This window comes from Pecten maximus, unplaced genomic scaffold (assembly GCF_902652985.1).
Source record: "Pecten maximus unplaced genomic scaffold, xPecMax1.1, whole genome shotgun sequence".
In the NCBI taxonomy this organism is placed as follows: Eukaryota; Metazoa; Mollusca; class Bivalvia; order Pectinida; family Pectinidae; genus Pecten; species Pecten maximus.
This window is the reverse complement of record NW_022979862.1, coordinates 1-25,146: the sequence shown is the minus strand read 5'-3', so window position 1 is coordinate 25,146 and position 25,146 is coordinate 1. Positions and strand designations below refer to the sequence as shown.

The following is a 25,146-nucleotide window of genomic DNA, read 5'->3' as shown; positions in this document are numbered from 1 at the left end:
CCTACCCAGGGGCAAACGTGAGACCCCAGGGTCATGAAATTCACAATTTTGGTAATGTACCTTAAGACCCTTCCATCTATGAAGAGTATTTGATTCTAACATATCTGAGAGTAGAGAAGAAGATTTTTGAAATTTTAGTCAATTTGACCCTTTTTGGCCCCGCCCACCAGCCCCTGGGGGTCAACCAGTGCCAACATGTACATACCATCAAACTGTTAACCTATGCTGATAATTTGAACCAAGTTAGAATAAATTCCAATAGAAATCCAACAAATAATAGTCAAAAATGTGATTTCCCTATATAAACTATAGTAAAGTTTACCCCCTACCCAGGGGCAAACGTGAGACCCCAGGGTCATGAAATTCACAATTTTGGTAAAGCACCTTAAGAGCCTTCCATCTATGAAGAGTATTTGATTCTAATATATCTGAGCGTTGAGAAGAAGATTTTTGAAATTTCAGTCAATTTGACCCTTTTTGGCCCCGCCCATCAGCCCCTGGGGGTCAGTCAGGGCCAACATGTACATACCATCAAACTGTCATCCCATGCTGATAATTTGAACCAAGTTAGAATGAATTCCAATAGATATCCAACAAATAATAGTCAAAAATGTGATTTCCCTATATAAACTATAGTAAAGTTTACCCCCTCCCCAGGGGCAAACGTGAGACCCCAGGGTCATGAAATTCACAATTTTGGTAAAGCACCTTAAGACCCTTCCATCTATGAAAAGTATTTGATTCTACCATATCTGAGAGTAGAGAAGAAGATTTTTAAAATTTTAGTCAATTTGACCCTTTTTGGCCCCGCCCCTCAGGCCCCTGGGGGTTGGGACCATATAATTCACAATTTTGGTTCAGCCTCTGCCATGGAAGCTTCCTGTAAAATTTCATTGAATTTAGTTCAGCAGTTTTTAAGAAGAAGTTGAAAATGTAAATTGTTTACGACGCACGACGGACGACGCCGGACAAAAGGCGATTGCAATAGGTCAACTGAGACTTCGTCTCAGGTGACCTAAAAAAAACTATCGAAGAAGTAAAAATATCCATTAAATAATTCTTTGTCGTGGCTTTTAATTTTTAATGATACCCTTTGTTTACACGGTAAATCAATGTTCTTTGTGTACCTGTTCAACAAATCACTTGTTATAGCCAATCTGTGAACAGAAGGAAGTGACTGTTGTAATCAGATAACTGGGTTGATTTGGATCCAGCAAGTCTCTTAATGAATAAGTTGTTAGATATTCACTATGCGTTTTTTTGGTAGGAATAAAACATTGATTAAATTCACATAAAGTCCGATACAGCACAAAAGCTAAACCCGGCTCCTTATTAAATCATTTAACTGCATGATCATCTGAACAATTTTGTTGCAGGTGTCGTCTAACATTCAGTGAAAGATTTATTGTTCCGATTTCTATCAATTCTTTGAAGTGATAATCAGTTTTGTGCCAATACATAACACATGTTTGATCACGTATTGCAATCATTCGATTTTATAGTAGAATGTTTTGTCATCTGTGATTACATAATTATAAAACATTCATTAAAAGCTAACCAGGCTATAAACTAATGGTTTACCATTACGTATGCATTACATTGTTCATCTAAGTTTGTCTTTATGCATTTTACTCTCGTCATATAACTTGACAGCAACGGTTATTTAGCCAAATATCAAGACAACAACGTTATTGACAACAATGTCCATGTCTACTTTTGCTATCATGAAAATGTATCCTTAACGTACGGACAGAACTCCCTTTCTTCTGGTATATTCATAAAAAATCTGATGAATTGGTTTGCGTTATAAATAAAAAAGATATTCATATTATATTGAATTTTACTAAACTATCTCTATCATATGTAAAATATGTCTCAGAATGGCAACTGACTAGATATCTAGGTCCTTTTGTCAAAGGTCAAGGTAAGATTATTATGTTAATGACCAAGGAATTGTTATAACACTATTAAGCTAAATCGGTCGGAAAGAAGTTCACTGGAGTTAGGGCAAAAGTAAAATTTGATTGGTTTCAACGTATCAACATTACGTAATGACCGAGGCTTCAGGCTTTGTATCTTAGCCTAGACATACCAGAGTCAATAAGAACGGTATTGTCTACTCCTGCTGGACGCTCAGCCATTAAGAGTTGGACAATGGTTGGACCGTTGTCAGTGTGATGTGAGATGATGGGTTGTCCTGAAGGGTGTCTCATTTCTGCGCTATCACAAGGATATAAATACGAATATACCACAGCCTCCCAAACAATAAACACTCCAAACAAGCAAGCATCTCACATACAGGGGAGCCCGTCCTTAAATTACCCTCGCTGTTGATAGGGGGTTGAACAAAACTAAACCAAACTATAATTTCACTGTAAGGGGACGAACAAGCTGGATATGCTATTTACATGAATTCTAACGATAATTGTCTAGCGTTCTGTTGTCCAAAATATTTTCGTCAGTTGCCATAGTTGCAACGAAAATATACCCAATAGCTCTACTTCACCTAATCTTCACACACGTGTTAAAAAAACAGAAGCTTATTCGAATGTTTACTCAATACTGTTTGCTTTTTCACAGTCGATTTCCAAATGTGTACCTTTAATTCTTTAATTCGGGTGCTGGTTTGCCCTAAATCATTCAATGAAGGGCCGTTCAAAAATTAATTGAGTACATTACGCAATCGTCAAATAACTTGAATTAGCCAATGAGCTACGCTCCAACTAGGATGTTTACTTGTTAACAGCTATATTACTTCTACCAAATCAAATCACGCTTTTTTGAAGAGAGGTGCAAAGTGTGTGACGTCATACAAAACACACATATATATAACATGAAACACTTGTTAATATCAGTGTCTCGTCATATACCTTTCTGAAGATGATAGCGGTGCTGGCTCTCCTGTACATCACACCAGGTAAGACGGGTTTCCGCTTAAATCACATCTTCCTTTTGTCTCGTCTTTATCAACTGTAAATATGATTTTATTTCCCTAACGGACATAATGTGTTGATCAGATTTCAAATAATACAAAAAACAGATTCTCAAACTTTGTAATTAACTCCACATCTAATCTTTCTTCCTTTATTTCCGCCCCTCAGTGGAAGTTTTAATCCGTCCCGTCTCTCATATTTCGTTATGTCTCAATTTGTATAAGGGCTCTATGTAAAGGTTCGTGTTGTGCTTTTCTACAAAAATAATGACAATGAATTTAATTTGCTATTGTATTAAAAAGAAGACGTTGACATGCACGACGTTTTAGGTCACTTGGTCCGAAGGTCAAATGTTATCGTATACCCTACCAAGGCGTCCGTCGTCTGTCTGTCATTCGAAAACCTCTGAACTACTGATTGAATTTCACATCGACTTGTATTACTTAGTCCACCAAAAGAAGCACGGACATCATTGTTTTTTTTACCCTATTTCTCCTTATCATTCTTGTTCGTCTGCAGTACGTTACACCTCCACATTACTTGAAAATGATGCACATATTTAGTATGAGTATTGATGAGCATCTGCGGATGTGGATTTTTTCTTTGTCGGTAACCCACCGTTGCCGCCGTGCCAGCCAATTGGCTAATACATATGAGCCTAATACTTATTGATGCAATGTATTCAAACGATACTTAACTGATATTACGTATGTTTTCGATGGAACTTAGTTTGCCCAACCTGTTTCAAAATTGCGGTCGTAGGATGGCTTCTGATTGGTTTGAATCGAGATAATGACCGATTTGGTCGAAATCCATGTTTCATATATAGACATAGTACCACTTAAAACAACTTTGCAACACATATATTATATGACAAGACAATAGCAGTTTCGTATTACGGTATCAGTTAACTGGTGGTCGGGTGGCACAGTGGTAACACACTTGCCTTTCACCAAGGCGGCCGGGGTTCGATTCCCCAGGGTACTCCGGTTTCCTCCCACAGTAAGACCCCTCGCGCGCTGCCATCCGGGCCAACAAGCGGGATTAATATAAGTTAATATAACTTGTTTCTCAATTGATGTAAAATAAATAAAGTTTACATTTACATCAGTTAACTAGCTACAACGCGGTTGTACTCCTTTAAAATAGACAGCTTAATCCCCTCTTGAAAAAGACGACGGTATCCAGAACATGAATTGTCTATTACTCCGACATGAGTCACAAGAAACCTACGTCTGAGACTGATAAATAAACAACTTTATCCCTACGAGATAAAGAGTCTTGTAAAGAGTATCATTCTGACTAAAGTGTCGGGAAGGAGGAGCTGAACAAGAGTCCTGTCGGGACTTTCTATATCTGGCTAAGGAACCATGAAGGTGTACCGCCTACAATTGACAACCGCGGCAATCACACGGGAAATATTCGCGCCAAATCAATGAATTCGGAATAGTTTCGCTGTTAGATTAAAAGAGTTCCGTTGTCGTTGTAAAGAACAAAGAGTAGGATCGCCTGACAGTCACCCTAACCGGTATGGTGAGCAGACAGTCAACCCGACCGATATGGTGAGCAGACAGTCATCCTAACCGGTATAGTGAGCAGACAGTCATCCTAACCGGTATGGTGAGCAAACAGTAATTCTTACCGGTATGGTGAGCAGACAGTAACCCCAGCCCGTTTGGTGAGTAGACAGTCATCCTAACCGGTATGGTGAGCAGACAGTAACCCCAGCCCGTTTGGTGAGCAGACAGTCATCCTAACCGGTATGGCGAGCAGACAGTCACCCTAACCAGTATGGTGATCAGACAGTAATTCTAACCGGTATGGTGAGCATACAGTAATTCTAACCGGTATGGTGAGCAGACAGGCAACCCAACCCGTTTGGTGAGAAGACAGTAACCCTAACCGGTATTGTGAGCAGACCGTAAACGTAGCCGTACGTTGAGTAGATAGACATATAACCGGTATGGTGATCAGACAGTCACCGTAACCCGTAGGTGAGCAAACAGTCACTCTTACTGGTATGATGATCACACAGTCACCATCACCGGTATGGTGATCAGTCACCATTACCGGTATGGTGATAAGACAGCCACCCTCACCGGTATAGTGAGCAGACAGTCACCATAACCGGTATAGTGAGCAGACAGTCACCCTAACCGGTATAGTGAGTAGACAGTCACCCTAACCGGTATGGTGAACAGACAGTCACCCTAACCGGTGTGGTAATCAGACAGTCACCCTAACCGGCATGGAGATCAGAAAGTCACCCTAGCCGGTATGGTGATCAGACAGTCACCATAACCGGTATGGTGATCAGACAGTCACCCTAGCTGTATGGTGATCAGACAGTCCCCTTAACCGGTATGATGAACAGACAGTATGTCTAATCACCATACCGGTTATGGTGACTGTCTGATCACTATATACCGGTTAGGGTGACTGCCTGATCACCATACCGGTTAGGCTGACTGTCTGATCACTATACCGGTTAGGCTGATTGTCTGATCACTATACCGGTTAGGGTGACTATCTGCTCACTATACCGGTAAGAGTGACTGTCTGATCACCATACCGGTAAGGATGACAGTCTGTTCATTATACCGGTTAGGGTGACAGTCTGATCACCATACCGGTTAGGCTGACTGTCTGATCACCATATCAGCTAGGGTGACTGTCTGATCTCCATACCGGTTAGGGTGATTGTCTGCTCACTATACCGGTAAGGGTGACTGTCTGATCACCATACCGGTTAGGCTGACTGTCTGATCACTATATACCGGTTAGGGTGACTGTCTGATCACTATATACCGGTTAGGGTGACTGTCTGATCACCATACCGGTTAGGCTGACTGTCTGATCACTATATACCGGTTAGGGTGACTGTCTGATCACTATATACCAGTAAGGGTGACTGTCTGATCACCATACCGGTTAGGGTGACTGTCTGATCTCCATACCGGTTAGGGTGACTATCTGCTCACTATACCGGTAAGGGTGACTGTCTGATCACCATACCGGTTAGGCTGACTGTCTGATCACTATATACCGGTTAGGGTGACTGTCTGATCACTATATACCGGTTAGGGTGACTGTCTGATCACCATACCGGTTAGGGTGATTGTCTGATCACTATACCGGTTAGGCTGACTGTCTAATTACCATACCGGTTAGGGTGACTGTCTGATCACTATATACCGGTTAGGGTGACTGTCTGATCACCATACCGGTTAGGCTGATTGTCTGATCACTATACCGGTTAGGGTGACTGTCTGATCACCATACCGGTTAGGGTGACTATCTGCTCACTATACCGGTAAGGGTGACTGTCTGATCACCATACCGGTTAGGCTGACTGTCTGATCACTATATACCGGTTAGGCTGATTGTCTGATCACTATACCGGTTAGGGTGACTGTCTGATCACTATACCGGTTAAGGGGACTGTCTGATCACCATATCAGCTAGGGTGACTGTCTGATCTCCATACCGATTAGGTTGACTGTCTGCTCACCCTATCTGTATGGTGAGCAGACAGTCACCCTAACCGGTATGGTGAGCAGACAGTCACCCTAACCGGTATGGAGATCAGACAGTCACCCTAGCTGATATGGTGATCAGACAGTGACCATAACCGGTATGGTGAGCAGACAGTCACCCTAACCGGTATGGTGAGCAGACAGTCACCCTAACCGGTATGGAGATCAGACAGTCACCCTAGCTGATATGGTGATCAGACAGTCACCGAAAACCGGTATATTGATCAGACAGTCACCCTAACTGGTATGGTGATCAGACTGTCACCCTAACTAGTATTATGAGCAAACAGTCAATTTTACCGGTTTTGTTGGTTTGGTTTATTTTGTTTAACGTCCTATTAACAGCTAAGGCCATTTAAGGACGGCCTCCCGTGCGTGCGACATGCATGTGTGTGGTGGATGCGTGTGTGTGTTTTGGGAGGCTGTGGTAACCCGGTATGTTTATTAGAGTCACCCTAACCGCTATGGGGAGGAATCAGTCACTCGTACCGGTGTGTTGATCAGACAGTCACCACAACCTCTCGCCATCAATCTAAACATTCTACAACCGGGCTTAATGGAAATTCCCGCAAGACCGACTCTTATTTTACAATTGTACAAATACAATGTGAAGGCTGAAGATAACAATAACCCACGACTACAGTTTGAGGGATTTATGTGTCACCTTCAACCTAACAATCATAACATGTTATTGATATTATTACATTCTCCACGAAACCAAACCATCAAACCTAAGAAGTACTCCCAATAGGTACAGCATTCGATCAGAAAACGCGCAACGGGGCAGAGCCCACAGGTATGTAATTCCGTTTATAAAGGTGTGCGTGAATGAGTAATACAACTAGGATCACTTCGAAAGCAAGTAATGAACACTTACTTTCTACGAATTTGTCGCTTATACTATATTTTGTTTCAAGAGAAATAAACAATGGTCATTTACTAAAGTGTGAATATGTGATCTTCAAATTGACTTTACATGTATTTATTCAGCAAGTGTGATAGGTTTTGGTACAAATGATTTAAAACTTATCGGTGGAAGTTTTTTTTTTTTTAGAATTTATGTAAATATTACATTGACCGTGTTTAAAAGAGAGAGGAAGAAAACCGATGGCGCAAAGTTCTACCAATGGTAACGGACGTAAATACTTCCCATGGTAACGAGGCGGACAGGTCTACCCATGGTAACGAGGTGGAAGGTTCTACCCATGGTAACGAGGCGGAAATACAACCCATGGAACGAGGCGGAAATACTACCCATGGTAACGAGGCGGAAATACAACCCATGGTAACGAGGCGGAAGGTTATACCCATGGTCACGAGGCGGAAATACTACCAATGGTAACGAAGCGGAAATACTACCCATGGTAACGAGGCGGAAGTACTACCCATGGTAACGAAGCGGAAATACTACCTATGGTAACGAGGCGGAAATACTACCCATGGTAACGAGGCGGAAATACAACCCATGGTAACGAGGCGGAAATACAACCCATGGTAACGAGGCGGAAGTACTACCCATGGTCACGAGGCGGAAATACAACCCATGGTAACGAGGCGGAAATACTACCCATGGTAACGAGGCGGAAATACAACCCATGGTAACGAGGGGGAAATACTACCCATGGTAACGAGGCGGAAATACTACCCTGACATTATAACACACTGATGAGGTGGTTGCTTGTTTGGATTTATTATCTTATTATAGTGTGACTTATACTTATTCATATTTGACTGGAAGCATCCATAGGCGATGGCGATTCTAAGTTGTACAGTTTGTTGGGCTGCCCCTAGTTTTTTTTATTTTCCGTATACAATGTAGAAAGATAGATCTTGTTTCTCTGGTTACAGGAACTAACATGTATTTTTCATTTGAAACCATCATGAAAAACGTCATTTGTTGCCCCGACGTCCATTTCAAAGACGATTGCACTATCATGGTTTTCTTCTAAGTTCCAATGTCTGTCACATGGCGCTTTATAGGTAGAAGCTGATTCCCCGACGCCTCATTTCAAGGATACATTTCTTTAGTTTTAGGACAAACTACAGATCCATGCATTTCCCAAAACTATACTACTTTGAATGATACCCGGAGGTCGACTGCATACATCACTGTTGACGAATTCCAGAACGACCTCTATATAGAGGAAGGTTGGTACAGATCAGTGTCGGGAGCTGGAGGCAGTATTCCCTCTACTGCGCCAACCTCCTACAAACGATGTGGCACGCGGAATCCAGCTTGGATGTTTGATAGTGAGTTTTTACTTATCTAATCGTATTTAAAGGTCGATTCAAATTATGATTTAATTTGAAAATTGGTAAACTATACATATCCAGGTTCGAAAAAAAAAATGTCAACTTGCTTTTGCCATCTCTTACAGCATTGCCATCTAACGGAGAAATTAAAGCCGTAAACATATGCGGGAGGAACATATATTTTGACTGTGCGACTGTTTGGCAGATCGACGTCAAGAACTGTGGAGCTTACTATCTTTACAATCTGATCCGTCCTCCGGGAGATTTCGGGTATTGTTTTGGTAAGAACTGTCCATCTGATCCGTCCTCCGGGATATTTCGGGTACTGTTTTGGTAAGAACTGTCCTTCGGATGCGTCCTCCCGGAGATTTCGGGTACTGTTTTGGTAAGAACTGTCCTTCTGATCCGTCCTCCGGGAGATTTCGGGTACTGTTTTGGTAAGAACTGTCCTTCTGATCCGTCCTCCGGGAGATTTCGGGTATTGCTTTGGTAAGAACTGTCCTGATCCGTCCTCCCGGAGATTTCGGGTATTGTTTTGGTAAGAACTGTCCATCTGATCCGTATTCCGGGAGATTTCGGGTATTGTTTTGGTAAGAACTGTCCTTCTGATCCGTCCTCCGGGAGATTTCGGGTATTGCTTTGGTAAGAACTGTCCTGATCCGTCCTCCCGGAGATTTCGGGTATTGTTTTGGTAAGAACTGTCCTTCTGATCCGTCCTCCGGGAGATTTCGGGTATTGCTTTGGTAAGAACTGTCCTGATCCGTCCTCCCGGAGATTTCGGGTATTGTTTTGGTAAGAACTGTCCATCTGATCCGTCCTCCGGGAGATTTCGGGTATTGTTTTGGTAAGAACTGTCCTGATCCGTCCTCCCGGAGATTTCGGGTATTGTTTTGGTAAGAACTGTCCATCTGATCCGTATTCCGGGAGATTTCGGGTATTGTTTTGGTAAGAACTGTCCTTCTGATCCGTCCTCCGAGAGATTTTTGGGTATTGTTTTGGTAAGAACTGTCCATCTGATCCGTATTCCGGGAGATTTCGGGTATTGTTTTGGTAAGAACTGTCCATCTGATCCGTCCTCCGGGAGATTTCGGGTATTGTTTTGGTAAGAACTGTCCATCTGATCCGTATTCCGGGAGATTTCGGGTATTGTTTTGGTAAGAACTGTCCATCTGGTCCGTCCTCCGGGAGATTTCGGGTATTGTTTTGGTAAGAACAGTCCATCTGATCCGTATTCCGGGAGATTTCGGGTATTGTTTTGGTAAGAACTGTCCATCTGATCCGTCCTCCGGGAGATTTCGGGTATTGTTTTGGTAAGAACTGTCCTGATCCGTCCTCCGGGAGATTTCGGGTATTGTTTTGGTAAGAACTGTCCATCTGATCCGTCCTCCGGGAGATTTCGGGTATTGTTTTGGTAAGAACTGTCCATCTGATCCGTCCTCCGGGAGATTTCGGGTATTGTTTTGGTAAGAACTGTCCATCTGATCCGTCCTCCGGGAGATTTCGGGTATTGTTTTGGTTAGAACTGTCCTTCGGATGCGTCCTCCGGGAGATTTCGGGTACTGTTTTGGTAAGAACTGTCCATCTGATCCGTCCTCCGGGAGATTTCGGGTATTGTTTTGGTTAGAACTGTCCTTCGGATGCGTCCTCCGGGAGATTTCGGGTACTGTTTTGGTAAGATTTGTCCATCTGATCCGTCCTCCCGGAGATTTCGGGTATTGTTTTGGTAAGAACTGTCCATCTGATCCGTCCTCCGGGAGATTTCGGGTATTGTTTTGGTAAGAACTGTCCATCTGATCCGTCCTCCGGGAGATTTCGGGTATTGTTTTGGTAAGAACTGTCAATCTGATCCGTCCTCCGGAAGATTTCGGGTATTGTTTTGTTGAAACCTTTTCTTCTGACCAGCCTCGAGGAGATTAAGGGTAATATTTTAGACAGTATTTCTGATCTAGTCTCCAGGATAGTGTAGGTCGTTGTTGCTAATACATTTTGTTAAAGTTACAAGTACCAAGACATAGTTAATATCAATGTATCCAACCGTAAGTTAATGTACATATGTTGTACATACCACGAATATATTATGTGCAGTGTTATAGGGGCGGTTAATTGTAAGAAGAAAATCATCGTGTTAATTTCAGCAGATTTATAAGAGAAAATGTTATATTTTTTTGTAATTTATTATATAGTTTGTATATTAAATAATACCTGTTTCATAAGAGTATTTCAAAATATAAAGTAATACCTCTTTAATAAATGAAACAATGCAGGTACAGAAGAAAAATGTCCAGATGGTGAATCATCGTATACAGGTTTCACACCCGGATGTAAATGTGAGTAAAATTCAGTACATCGGTATGGTTTGAATTCTTTGACCTTCATTGACATGCAAAAATTTCATATTCACGTATGTGTAGATTAAGTATCCAATATAAACACCAAGTGCACTACAAAGCATCATAAGCTCCCAAAGCTCCATCGCCAGTTGACACGACTTAAGTAATTTAGTTTCATATAGAAAAAACGTAGCCTTGCAATTAGGACAGAAGAATCGTACTGCTGCTGTCATTTCATGATCGTAAGAGGCGACTTATTTCAGAAGAATGCACTAGTACTAGATATTTCATTTCTAATATTGACCTAGTGTATGAGGATATAGATAACAAAAACAGTACTTATATCATAATTCGATTAAATGAGATGTAGGAAATAAGCTATGTGTCAGTATGTTTTAAGCTATCGAACATAATTATAATTTTGTTTAATAAACGTTTATAGCATAGCATTACTAGCACTATATTCTCACAAACATTTTGGAACGATAAACAACTATTCTCCATATAAACATAAAATACTGTATAAACTATATGATTTTCCTATAACGGCGGGAATAGTTGTGTTCGGTATCACATGACTGTCTTCAAATAGCTATATAGTGGTATATTCAGTGACTTTTGTGTTGCGTTTGACCGTGTTTTCCCACAGGTTATTGTATATTTTAGACGTTTTAAACACGGCTGTCGCAGTAGCAGTAACTACTGGATTAGATGAAAGAACTGGAACGCAATCAGGTGTATTTACGTCACAGAAATTCAGAATTCTTGAAATAAAGTTTGAATGTGGTGTCAGTTTTCCTAACGGAGAGGATCCATTACTTTTTGTTTACGACGTTGATTGGTACATTAATGATGATCACTTGTCGCGATGTTCCCATAGCAATTTAGAATACGATGACGTGGCAGGTGCTTCACGTTTACGGGAAGATTGCTGGAGGCAGGCATACACACTAAGTTTCCAGGTATATATGACACCGTTAGCAAACAAGGATGTGGAATCGTTAGGATAAAAAGCCGTTTAAAACCAAAGTAGAGGAGTTCAGATTTGAACTTAATTTTGTTAGAACGAAGTACTTGCTATTGTAGAAAAAAGCGAAAGTGAGCACTTTCATTGATAACACATACATTCATCATGAACTAATTATTTCATTTTCCACATTTGCTGCTAGGTACATACGCAAACTTTTGCACGCCTTTTTATCTCATAGGTACGATGTGCAGTTCGCCTACGGACACAATCCGGGGAAGTACTTGGCACGGGGACCTTTAGTGATATCTTCAATGCTGGAATTGAGGTAAATACTCGCAACCATGTTAACGGATTTCAACGAAACGTTCGTTTTGACTGATTGTACCAATTTGTATTTACATTTTTTTGTCTGGTCAACAGCGTGCCTCGCTTAACAAGCGGCCCAATGGGCCTGTATCGCTCACCTGGCTCTACAGCAACTTTGAAGTTGATGAGGTCATTTCTAAAGATACTATGTTGATTACCTCTTTATTCAAATATCATTGTAAGCTAGTTTTATTCATATTAAATTTTTTCTAGTCCTTCATTCCAGCATTCTATTGGCCTAATATCAGGTCTTGGAGGCTCTTGGCTATCGCAAGTTTCACCCCTGTGACCTTGAATGTAGGTCAAGGTCATTTATTTGAACAGAATTGGTAGCCCTTCACCCCAGCATGCTACAGGCCGAATATCAAGTCCCTGGGCCTCTTGGTTATTGAGAAGAGGTCGTTTGAAGATTATAGCCTATTTGACCCATGTGACCTTGAATGAAGGTCAAGGTCATTTATTTGAACAAACTTTGTAGCCCTTCACCCCAGCATGCTACAGGCCCAATATCAAGTCCCTGGGCTTCTTGGTTATTGAGAAGAAATCGTTTGAAGATTATAGTCTATTTGACCCATGTGACCTTGAATATAGGTCAAGGTCATTTATTTGAACAAACTTTGTAGCCCTTCACAACAGCAAGCTACAGGCCCAATACCAAGTCCCTGGGCCTCTTGGTTATTGAGAAGAAGTCGTTTGAAGAATATAGCCTATTTGATCCATGTGACCTTGAATGAAGGTCAAGGTCATTTATTTGAACCAACTTTGTAGCCCTTCACCCCAGCATGCTACAGGCTCAATATCAAGTCCCTGGGCCTCTTGGTTATTGAGAAGAAGTCGTTTGAAGATTATAGCCTATTTGATCCATGTGACCTTGAATGAAGGTCAATGTCATTTATTTGAACAAACTTTGCAGCCCTTCACCCCAGCATGCTACATGCCCAATATCAAGTCCCTGGGCCTCTTGGTTATTGAGAAGAAGTTGTTTGAAGATTATAGCCTATTTGACCCATGTGACCTTGAATGAAGGTCAAGGTCATTTATTTGAACAAACTTTGTAGCCCTTCACCCCAGCATGATACAGGCCCAATATCAAGTCCCTGGGCCTCTTGGTTATTGAGAAGAAGTCGTTTGAAGAATATAGCCTATTTAATCCATGTGACCTTGAATGAAGGTCAAGGTCATTTATTTGAACAAACTTTAGAGCCCTTTACTCCAGCATGCTACATGCCCAATATCAAGTCCCTGGGCCTCTTGGTTATTGAGAAGTCGTTTGAAGAATATAGCCTATTTGACCCCTGTGACCTTGAATGAAGGTCAAGGTCATTTATTTGAACAAAGTTTGTAGCCCTTCACCCCAGCAAGCTACAGGCCCAATATCAAGTCCCTGGGCCTCTTGGTTATTGAGAAGAAGTTGTTTGAAGATTATAGCCTATTTGACCCCTGTGACCTTGAATGAAGGTCAAGGTCATTTATTTGAACAAACTTTGTAGCCCTTCACCCCGGCATGCTACAGGCCCAATATCAAGTCCCTGTGCCTCTTGGTTATTGAGAAGAAGTTGTTTAAATGAAAAAGTTGACGCCGGACGGACGGCCGGACAGACGGACGGACGACGGACGCCGCACCACGGCATAAGCTCACTTGCCCTTCGGGCAGGTGAGCTAATAATAGGGAGCATTTTAATATTTTTGGTATTCTCATATTTGTTATAGTACATTCCGAGTTGTCTACTTATTTATTAACACAAATTGTTTGGGGGCATCTCTCAAGGGCACGAGGAGAAAGGCCTTTCATAGCATGTTTTAAAGCTTTCTCCTTTTTGGCAGTAATAACAGATGTTTTGTCCAAATACTGTATACTTTGATATATAAATAACTATTTCGTATAACTAGCGGATTTGGTGATTAACCCATCAAGACATAATACTATCCCGCAACTGTAGGATGTTAACCTATGTTAAGGAAAAATCTGGTATTTAGCCTGAAAATGACAAACCAAGAAAAATAACACTACATCGGGATAATATTGAATACATTATCATTTCATTGGACTGGTATTCACGGTGATTGACGATTTATATTTATAGACGGACCAGAGTGATTACACGGTGGATGAAGGTAAAGCTGTCGATATCAAAGTAAGACTCACAGTTCCCCTCGGATGTTACTACCCCGATGATGCCCCGATAGAAGCGTAAGTAGTATAAACCTAGAATGACCAGGACTGGGGAATATCGAACCCTAGTATGCCCTCAGAGAAGTTCACACATTGATGTCATTTTAAATGTAATATTGCAAAGTATAAAGTTCACCTGCAGAAAGGCGTAAAAATATGACAGCTGTATCTCCTCCCCATTGCATGATTGTAAGAGGCTACAAAATTTCGTATCTTATCTTTCTAAACTTTATGAACAATTTTCTTAATGTCTCCGTTGAAACTTACTCATGTTTGGCCAACAGTTGAGCGCTTGCTCATGTGACAAAGACTTTGACGTCTGTATCGTTTCTGAGAAATACAGACAAGAGTACGTTCGCAGTTCCGTCCTAAACGCAAACGGTATTACGACGGTAATACTTCGGAAATGCTATGTTTGACATTCACAAACACTCTGAATTAAACTTCTGGTTCTTATAAATATCATGTCGCACGCACGGGAAGCCGTTCTTAAATGATCTTAGCTGTTAATAGGACGTTAAACAAAATAAACCAAACCAAACCAAACCATTACATATCTATATGATAAAACATTATGTGTTCTGTCGACAGCTCTGTTCCAATTAACCACCGGAGTTCCAATTATGTTAATTCTCACTTAGTCAACATTTTGAAATTGACCTGTATTGCCTGTCCTACATCAATGTTTATACCCGATGGAGTTTAAACTAAAGCTTATTCTTACTTTTCATGCAAGAAAAATAAAAAAAAATGTCAAGTTGAATATGACTTTTAAAAGAAAGATTCAAATGAGTTTGTGACGGTTTCCTATAATAACATAATTATGAAACCTTTATTTCAAGAGTTTAAATTATGCTTTTAATAATAGATGCATTAACAAGTGTCTTTACTGACTGTTATATAAATCTGTGTGTGTATGTTTTTTTTAACAAAATGATTAATTAAGAAAAGAAACCAAATAAATGTTTTTGTGTGCATACCAGTTATTATATTTTCTATAACGTTGCCGTGAAGAAAGTTGCGCTATTCTATCTCTCATTGACGAGGTATCGGGTGAACTTCGCGATATAATTTGATGATGATGTTAGTGTGATATTACAAAAATATGTTATTATACCTGAAACTACACGCGATCATTGAAATTGCTCTTACATCTCCATTTCTTTGTTTCAGCATCAATTTATTTAAGGAGGAAGAATGTAAAATGACATTGAAACTTCAAGGATTAAAGCAGGGTGGAAATGGCCAATGTCAAAATGACCCAATTGTTCTAGAAGATATTAAATGTGGTTTAACGTTTAATCACACATACTGGGACACAGAACAGACCTTAAAAGTATACGGTGCCCCGGACAACCTTGTCAATACTGGGAGTAGGACAATGTTTATAAAGATGGCTGCTAGTGATTTTGTTCAATATCACTCTGCTTGGAACTCTGCTTCAATGCCGAACGTGTTGGTGCGTATGCCTAATACTGATTGATCTGTTTCACTCTGCTTGGTCTGAAGATCACACGAAAAATACAAAGTTAATTGGCAACTCATGCAATTGTGAATTCTATTAATAGTGTCATTGTAACGAAAATATCGCGATTTGAGGTTTGATTTTAACGTTGATTTACTTGCGCATTTTCATTGGTTCACTATTTATGAATGAAGATGAGGGTAGAGTGGGCGAGGTATTTTCTGTGAACACTCGTGATGCGGCGAATTCATCATTGCAGTCATTTTTATCGTTTGTAGGTCACAGTGGACGACTTAGATAAAACTGTTGTTTCTGGTGAATGTAGGAGTTACAATGATCCACATATGAAAACATTTGACGGCAAGTAAGTATGACATGAGAGTTAGAAAAAACTACTCTATTGTTTCCTATTAAAGTTTATGTAAATGAGTAGGACATTATGTAAATATTATAACATATTTAAGAAAGAGACGGTATATTTTACTGACAAAATTATTTGCCATATGTATTGAATAAGGATATTTTTAACCATTGCTTTGTATCGTTAATATACTTCCCAATACAAAGACATACTATGCAATGGGCTATAATTTGCTGTGCATGTGTGCTTCAAGGCGCTGGGAGAACCAAAGAATTGGAGAATTCGTGTTGTACAAACACAACCAACGTCCATATTGGGTAAGACTCGTCATATTAGTTTAATGATTTAATATTGTATTATACACATAATGAATTCTTATGTTGTATTTCCTATTTGGCAGCATCGTTGTAATACAGAAATTAAATAACTTGGAGTTGCAACGGGTTAATATGTAGCCTCGACGGTCTCTATGGGTGGGGGAAAATCCCAGGGCCTATACTAATATAAGGATTTGGTCTATCCCTTGTTGCCCATCAATACTATATAATGAATCGGTAAAATCGATAAGATGCATAGGGCTTTTAAGATGAATATTGATACATCCTTTCCATTGATTCCAGATACTTTCCGTTTACAAAAGTGATTCAGATGTTGCACTTTGCAAATATCTTAAACAGTGTTAATGTTGCTGCATTCACCAGTAACGTGACCCCACAGGACCGTAGGGATACAGAGGAAGATGTGTTCTGTCGTGTTTAATGTTTACTGACCACGTACAGCATTACTAAATATTGAAATAAAGAGTAGGACAAATTAGTGTCGGCGTTAAGGTGCTTAAATAATGGAGGACAACATTAACAATGATGCGTTTCCGTACCGTCTTTCCAGAAGGTTCATGCGCCGTTATTTACATCTTCAGAACAGCTAAACCGGAATGATGTTAATTTGCAGCAAGTTCTATGGCATGGGATGAACAACAAAATGTGAATTATATGGCCCCTACCCCATGGGCCCTGGGTGGAGGGGACAAAAAGTGAAATTTCAAAAATCTTCTTAAAAGACCAAGTATAGCCCGTCTTCTCCCGTAAAACATAAATGAGTAAACATGCATATGACCCAAAATAGAAACAAAAATAGTAACGATGAAAAAATTCCAAAAGTCACTATACCTGCATGTCTGTATGAAATGTATATCGATATGAAATAGTGTTATATAATTATTATATTGTATAATTAAAATGAAACTCAATTTTTAACAAACAAAGTAGAAGGAATGTGCATTGTTCATTTAAACCATATCATAACAGATATAACCAATACATTAGTAAACATAATTGGTTTGGTTTATTTTGTTTAACGTCCTATTAACATCTAAGGCCATTTGAGGACGGCCTCCCGTGCGTGCGACATGTATGAGTGTGGTGAGTGCGTATGTGTGTTTTGGGAGGCTGCGGTATGTTCGTGTTAAGTCTCCTTGTAATAGGCCGGAACTTTTGCCGATTTAAAGTGCTATCTCACTGAAGCATACTGCCGAAGACACCCAGCAGCACACCCCACCCGGTCACATTATACTGACAACGGGCGAACCAGTCGTCCAACTCCAAATATGCTGAGCACTAAGCAGGAGTAGTACCTACCCATTTTAAAGACTCTGGTATGTCTCGGCTAGGGGACAGAACCCAAAGCCTTCCTCGCAGCGGCGAACGCTCATCTAAAGGCCAAAAGTGAGGCATTGTCAAGGGAGACATTAGGAAGAAGAAAGTTATTAAGACAGAAAAAAGATAAGATCCCAAGTTTAGTCGCCTCTTACGATCATGCAATTAGGGCAGCAGGTACAATTCTTACGGCCAATGATTACTAGCCGACACATTAGACCACATTCCGCTTGCCACACACTGACTTAATAGACGTAAAGGAATTAAGATGCCTTACAAAAAAATGTGAAATAAATGACCCTTTGGTCTTGCATTTCCTCAAGGGGAAGGGATAAACTTTAAAATTTGTATAAGGGAATCGCATTTTGAGCGCCATTTTTCTAATTTGCATTGAAATGAAAGCCGAAGCGGTAAGAATTATCATCATTGCATTTCAGTTTGATGGAAATGGCTGGTATTCCAACATTCATTCCATGGAACCATGGATAATAACTACCCCTCCCTTTCCAACCCCCTACTCCCGTCGAAGGGCGTGAAGTTTATCATAGATAATATACGCTACAGCAAAATATGTCTTTTAAATAATGCTTTTACCTTATTTTGTTTTAATTGTAGTTGAATCGTAGACTTTCATGAATGTCGAATGACCATTAAAAAATTATTTAAATTATCAACTATAACCCCGCTAGCCCCAAGGGGGACTATGATGTTTTAATGGAGTAATCGGATCGCCCATTTGCACAAATTATGTCAAGAGCTGTACAGGAAGTCGTTTAAAGAAAAGGTTGACGACGGACGCTGCGTCAAGTCATCAGCATACTTATTTTAAATGATTTTCAAAGGCAGCCCAAATAAATCGTTATTTGTGATAAAACATACGCTGTTATGTAGCAAACGACATCCATTTCATTTATATTGTATCGCAAACCTGCCCTGCAGGTAGGGCGTAAGAATTATACCTGCTGCCCCCATTGCATGATCGTAAGAGGCGACTAAACTTGGGATCTTATCTTTTCTCTTCTTTCTTGATAACTTTCTTCTTCCTAATGTCTCCCTTGACAATGCCTCACTTTTGGCCTTTTAGTTGAGAGTTCACCGCTGTGAGGAAGGTTTTGGGTTCTGTCCCCTGGCCGAAACATACCAGAGTCTTTAAAAATGGTAGTTGCTACTCCTGCTTAGCGCTCAGCATATTTGGATCGGGACGACTGGTTGGCCCGTTGTCAGTATAATGTGACCGGGTGGGGTGTGCTGCTGGGTGTCTTCGGCAGTATGCTTCAGTGAGATAGCACTTTAAATCGGCAAAAGTTCCGGCCTACCACAAGGAGACTTCACACGAACATACCGCAGCCTCCCAAAACACACACGCACTCACCATTCTCATACATGTCGCACGCACGGGAGGCCGTCCTTAAATGACCTTAGATGTTACTAGGACGTTAAACAAAATAAACCAAACCAAACCAAAGTATCTCAAACCCTGGGGTCGCGAATCGGTAAAATCACAAGTAAAACCCGATATAATTTCCCATAGAAATGATTTCGTTAAAGTGAGATGATCTAATATTCATGCAACGATAATTTAAAAGTGATTCATCATAAACAATATTTTTGTCTTCAAAATATTCTTTGGTAGTAAATATATATAACTATTTTTATCGATGACAGTGGCTGCACAGAAGGCGAGGATGTTACTGATGAACATTTCTTTCAGGTGCATGCGCTGTACCAGCCTTGCAGCATCAGAAACCCAAACGGAGTCACGTGTAATTGTGGTGTGGCGGTACGAAACAATAGAGATCTTTTCGTAGTTAACTTCTGTAGAGCCAGCATTGGGTGGACCGTGAATACAGGTACAAAGTCAAACAGATACATCGAAAAGTCGTTCTGTGACGACTCTGCAATGACCATTCAAAACTACGGAAATACGTATACGGTACGTAGGACAGTGATGATATAAATTATATAGAAATTGATATACCCTGCTATGTATGTTATGTGTAGATCAAGATAACTGGATAACCTGCTACGTGTTTCTGTATATCGTAATAACTGGTTAATCCTGTATGTAATGACTATGTTTCTGTTTGGCGTTATTACTGGATACATCCTGTATTCAACGAGTTTCTGTATACTGTGATAACTTGTTAATCCTGTATGTAATAAATATGTTTCTGCTCGTAGAAAACACTGTAATTAATGTATTTGTATATCGCGATAATTGTACATTCAATGTGTTTCTGTTTATACGTTACATAGCCTTGAACAGGCCTGTATTAGCATATATTCTTATTCTTCTGTGGCTTATGTGTAAATCCCGATGTTAATCGTTGTTCTATAATAATTTCACTATCTTACCGCTTTTGAGCGGGGTTTCTTCATACACTGGTTATATATTCAATAATTGCAGGTGGTGCTACCGACTGGAACAAAGATAGTTTTTACATTCTATATCCCATACGGAATCAGTTATATTAGCGTTAAACCATCCCTCGCAGACTGGAAATCTTCGTCCGGACTTTGTGGCTTCATGGATGGAAATCATGGTAACGACTTTATCCTTCGGGACGGATCAACAGCAAGATCTCTTCGGGATTTTGCGTTGGACTGGAAGTAAGACAAACAAGTGTGAAAGTTCAAGCATAGCATGGCTAATAACACAACGTAGACATATCACAATAACTATTACACTCCGACAAATCACAGTTGATACAACTCAGACATTTCAGTATTAATAATAACAATAAGAATATATCATTACGCATTTAAAAAAAATAAATTATTCAATGAAAACAAAATCATGTCTGAATTTCCATGAAAAAAAATCTTTGCTCAAGCAATATCATAGACATCATGTTCTTCCATGCGATATGCAACAAAACCTAGATATATCGCATTTTTTTCTTTCAACTCATGGCACAATTAACTCAAATATATTATGATAAATTATCTTTGATTACTTCACGTGCAATATAACTATGATATAAAACATAATGTGTTAAATAACCAGTTGATCTCAATAGTATTTAGAATAGTTTGACCTTTTATTATTTTAAGCGAGTTTAATGTTTGATACTTCTGCTGGAGTCCGTTTATCCTGGTTTAACCCTAGATGAGTCAAATTATCGATCGAATGTAGAACATTAAAACACAATACCTTTCCTCCTTTCTTGTTCCTCAATTAAACATGCATGGGAATCGTTCACACAAATGCACTTCGTTAAGATAAGATATCGATAATGGTATAAATGCGTTTGTTTCAACCAAACAAACAGGGTAGTATTCAGTACACTGAAATACTGTTGTTTGAACGCAGACCATAATTATACTTCCGGGTCGTTGTACACAAATGTAGTACATATTGAAATTTCAGGACTATTGCTAAATATTTTTTCTTGACTTAGCCGTTACAGATTGGACATAATTTTAGCATAGATTTATAGTGAAATATTTAATCTAGTGACAGAATTCTGTTTTGACACCATTTCCATGTTTGTTTGTGTGGCATGACACAGGGAGTTATAAGACTTGAGAAGTAATATTTTGTGATTTTTCCGGATTTTTCCACAATATATCAGGGTGGTTACACTTAAATATAATTTTTTTAAATGCCGGTCATGATGTTTTTTCCAGCTCACTGTACTTGAATAGTTCTACAACGTGATGTGAAAACCAGATTTTTTGCAAAATTCTGAAATATTTTAATTTCGATTTTTCTTTGGTAGAACAATGAGGGAAATTAATTCTGGTCTGAGGCCATTTGTTCGGTTTGCAATGTTGGCTGTCTTATCGACAGTTTCGGACATTATTTGTGCGAGATGCATGTGTGTGGTTTAGGTGCATTAGGGATGCTGCGGTATATTAAAAGCTTCGTATTGTTTATTTAAAAAAGAAATCAACGAATATAAATCGACGATATTTTTATTTGCATATCACGGAAATGTGTTTATTCTGTGTTGTAGGATTAATGACGTCAGTCAATCCTTGTTCCAAAAACATGTAAACCTGGCCGACTCTGGAGTAATGTTGCGGCAGTTCTGCACGTGCAGTGACTCCGATTTTACCAACAACATCAAATGCAGCCCTAACATGGAAGCCAATCCATGCATCACTCAATCTACAGACGGATTTTTTAAAACCTGCGACTCCATCCGAAAAAAGAGATCAGCTACCAGTGCCCTTCAGCGCTATAAAAGGGAAGAACCGGAAACAGATGTCATTCCAAAATTTCAAATTGTTTTTGAAGACGATATTGATGACGAGCCTCAGGTAAGAAGTGGGGAATAACTTTAAATGTTCTATCGAGTGCAAATAACCACGACGTGTGATTCCGTTATGTATGTCGCATGTGAGTATTTATCTAAATAAAATTTCCCTTAACATTCAATGTTCGACAATATGTTTTACATGTTATACATGTTACGAAGTCTCTCTTTAATAACTCTTTTGCACATATACGTTGTATAACACTATTACCTAAAATGTGTTTTTCATGGCCTTTTGTACCGTAAAAGTTCATAGGAATCACGCACTATTGTAAAAGTTCATAGGAGTCACGCACTATTATAAAAGTTCATAGGAATCACGCACTATTGTAAAAGTTCATAGGAGTCACGCACTATTGTAAAAGGTCATAGGAGTCACGCACTATTGTAAAAGTTCATAGGAGTCACGCACTATTGTAAAAGTTCTGGCTCCTGAGACCAGTGTATCCTCGTATAGCGATTTTCAAGTTCGTCAACTCTGTGGTTCTGTCTCGACATGTACGGCTGGCTACAGATCAATGGAATGACAACACCGTTTACAACATTCAACATTTTATTATATGAAGAATGTAGAGGTGATGAAACATGATGAGGGAATATATAAACAAAGCTCACGTAACCTCACCGTTCGTCGGGCCCATATCTCGTATGAAAAAATATTCACCCTGGTCCCTCCCTGGATATAAATGTACACAACAGGAGATCCCAGAGGGATCCTGGCGCCCACCATTGAATGATCTTTATAGGTTCCATGTCAGATCGATCTTTTCTCTACTTTTCCATTCCTCTAAGTCTTATTAATCTGTGAAAATTCAGAAACAGCCCTCTAGTACTTTTTAAACAAGGGGAACCTATATATAAAATTTAAGATTTAGCGATAATGGCTGTCTGTCGGCTATGTTGTTTTCTGATTGGTCCCAAAAGGCAATACCAGGGACCAATAGGAAACTACAAATGAAATTTGAGAAACATCCCTTCAGTACCTTCTGTAAAATAGCGATAACAAACTTCAATTGTCATAAGAGATCCCAGAGGGATCTTGGCGCCCACCATTGAATGATCTTTATGGGTTCTATGTCAGATTGATATTTTCTCTATTTTTCCTTCCTCTTACTAATCTGTGCAAATTGAGAAACATCTCTCAAGTACTTTTTTAAACAAGGGGAAGCTGTATATGAAATTTGAAAAAGATCCCTTTAGTACTTTCTGAGAAATAGACAAACTTCAATTGTCCAAATCTAAGATGGCTGCCTGTCGGCCATGCTTTCCGACTGGTTCCAAAATGCAATATGCATAAATAGGGACCATGGGAAACCTACATAGGAAATTTGAGAAAGATCCCTTCACTACATTCTGAGAAAACTTCAATTGTCAAAATCCGAGATGGCTGTCTGTCGGCCACGTTGTTTTCTGATTGGTCTCAAAATGCAATATGCATAAATACGCACCAAGGGGAACCTATATTTGAAAATTGAGAAAGATCCCTTCAGTACTTTCTGAGGATTAGTGGTTACAATAATTGTTTACGGACAGAGGGACGGACTAACGGAGGGAGGGGCGGACGGACCACTGACCACGGACGCAGGGTGATTTGAATAGCCCACCATCATCAAAATGGTGAGCTAAAAATACCACGACTATAACATGCCTGCAGACCACCCGAAATAACAACGGAATTACTGACTATCATGCCTATAATTGAGATATACCACCCAACCCTGGATAATTAAGAGGTATAAGTCCGAAATTTACCCGACTCTATGAAAGAGAAAGACGAACCGGCCAGCTACATGTAAGCGTCTTTCTATACTTTCGTATAATACTAAGATTCCCAGCTACATTTGTATATAGCTATATTTAATTGTATGACTCGAAATACACGTGCAGTTTGTCCTAAGACTACAGATAGACCGATATCTGAGCGTAGAGTAATGCACAGGTAATGTGATGATAAATAAACCCACACCCCGATCATTAGCCAATCAGAAACGTCGACAAATACAACCGGACGGGATTCCCCAACGAGAATACCCCGTATAAACAATATGGACCGATGATCACAACAACACGCACTCTGGTTTACAGGATGTAAATATGGTATTATAAACAACATGGAAGTGTTCAAACCCAAATTAACTATTAAAGTCCTCGAAATTTTCATATATCTCCATGTCACATTTAAATGAGAGCTCCTAAAGTATGGATACGTTCAGATACGTTTTTATCTTTTTATTTTTACTCGACTTTAAATGCTGTTTTGAAGGCCTTGTCATGGAGAAATGGATGGGACATAGTAAAAGCAAGACTGGCCTGTATCGCCTTTCTTACTGCAAGGACATTTTTGCGGAAATGCCAAGAAGTGCTGCCAAGCTTAGTAAGCGATGTCGATGAAGGAGTGGCATCATGTATAGAGGATATACGAGTACGTAGAGTTGTATTAAATATAAAACATGCATAACGACCTCCTATTATCTGGGGGTTTGTTACTGATGTAAACGTGATGGAGCTTTGTGAAAACTAGCTTAATTGATAAAAAAACATTCAAAATCGGTTAAGTTTCAAAACCGTTCCTCGACAATATCTTACTTAACCTGTGGAAAATGCGAATGGGAAGAATACAAATACAGAATAACGATGATAAAAGTGAGGTATACTGAATGCGAAGACTTTGAGTTTTGTTTGGCTCATTCTGTTTGTTTGGGCGATATTTATTTGAACGTGTTCTTGCACTATAAAATGTTGAACTAAATGATCGGACAACCCGTTAATCCCAGACACTGATTGATATATTTCAGTAATGAATGTAGCCATATCTTGTGATATTGATTAGTAAATGTGGTAG

The 25,146-nt window shown here is 39.7% G+C and overlaps 1 protein-coding gene across 1 annotated transcript; it reads left to right on the top strand.

The window, feature by feature from the left end:
• Positions 1 to 12,235: 12,235 nt before the first annotated feature.
• Positions 12,236 to 24,726, top strand: LOC117319245 (von Willebrand factor D and EGF domain-containing protein-like; the record flags this gene model as incomplete). Its single annotated transcript, XM_033874075.1, is given in 9 exon segments — positions 12,236 to 12,347; positions 14,473 to 14,579; positions 15,735 to 16,020; positions 16,305 to 16,390; positions 16,641 to 16,704; positions 19,754 to 19,975; positions 20,450 to 20,652; positions 22,002 to 22,308; positions 24,568 to 24,726. Coding segments are annotated over 7 exon segments (1,296 nt in total), but the record flags the coding sequence as incomplete, so codon positions are not given.
• Positions 24,727 to 25,146: the final 420 nt, after the last annotated feature.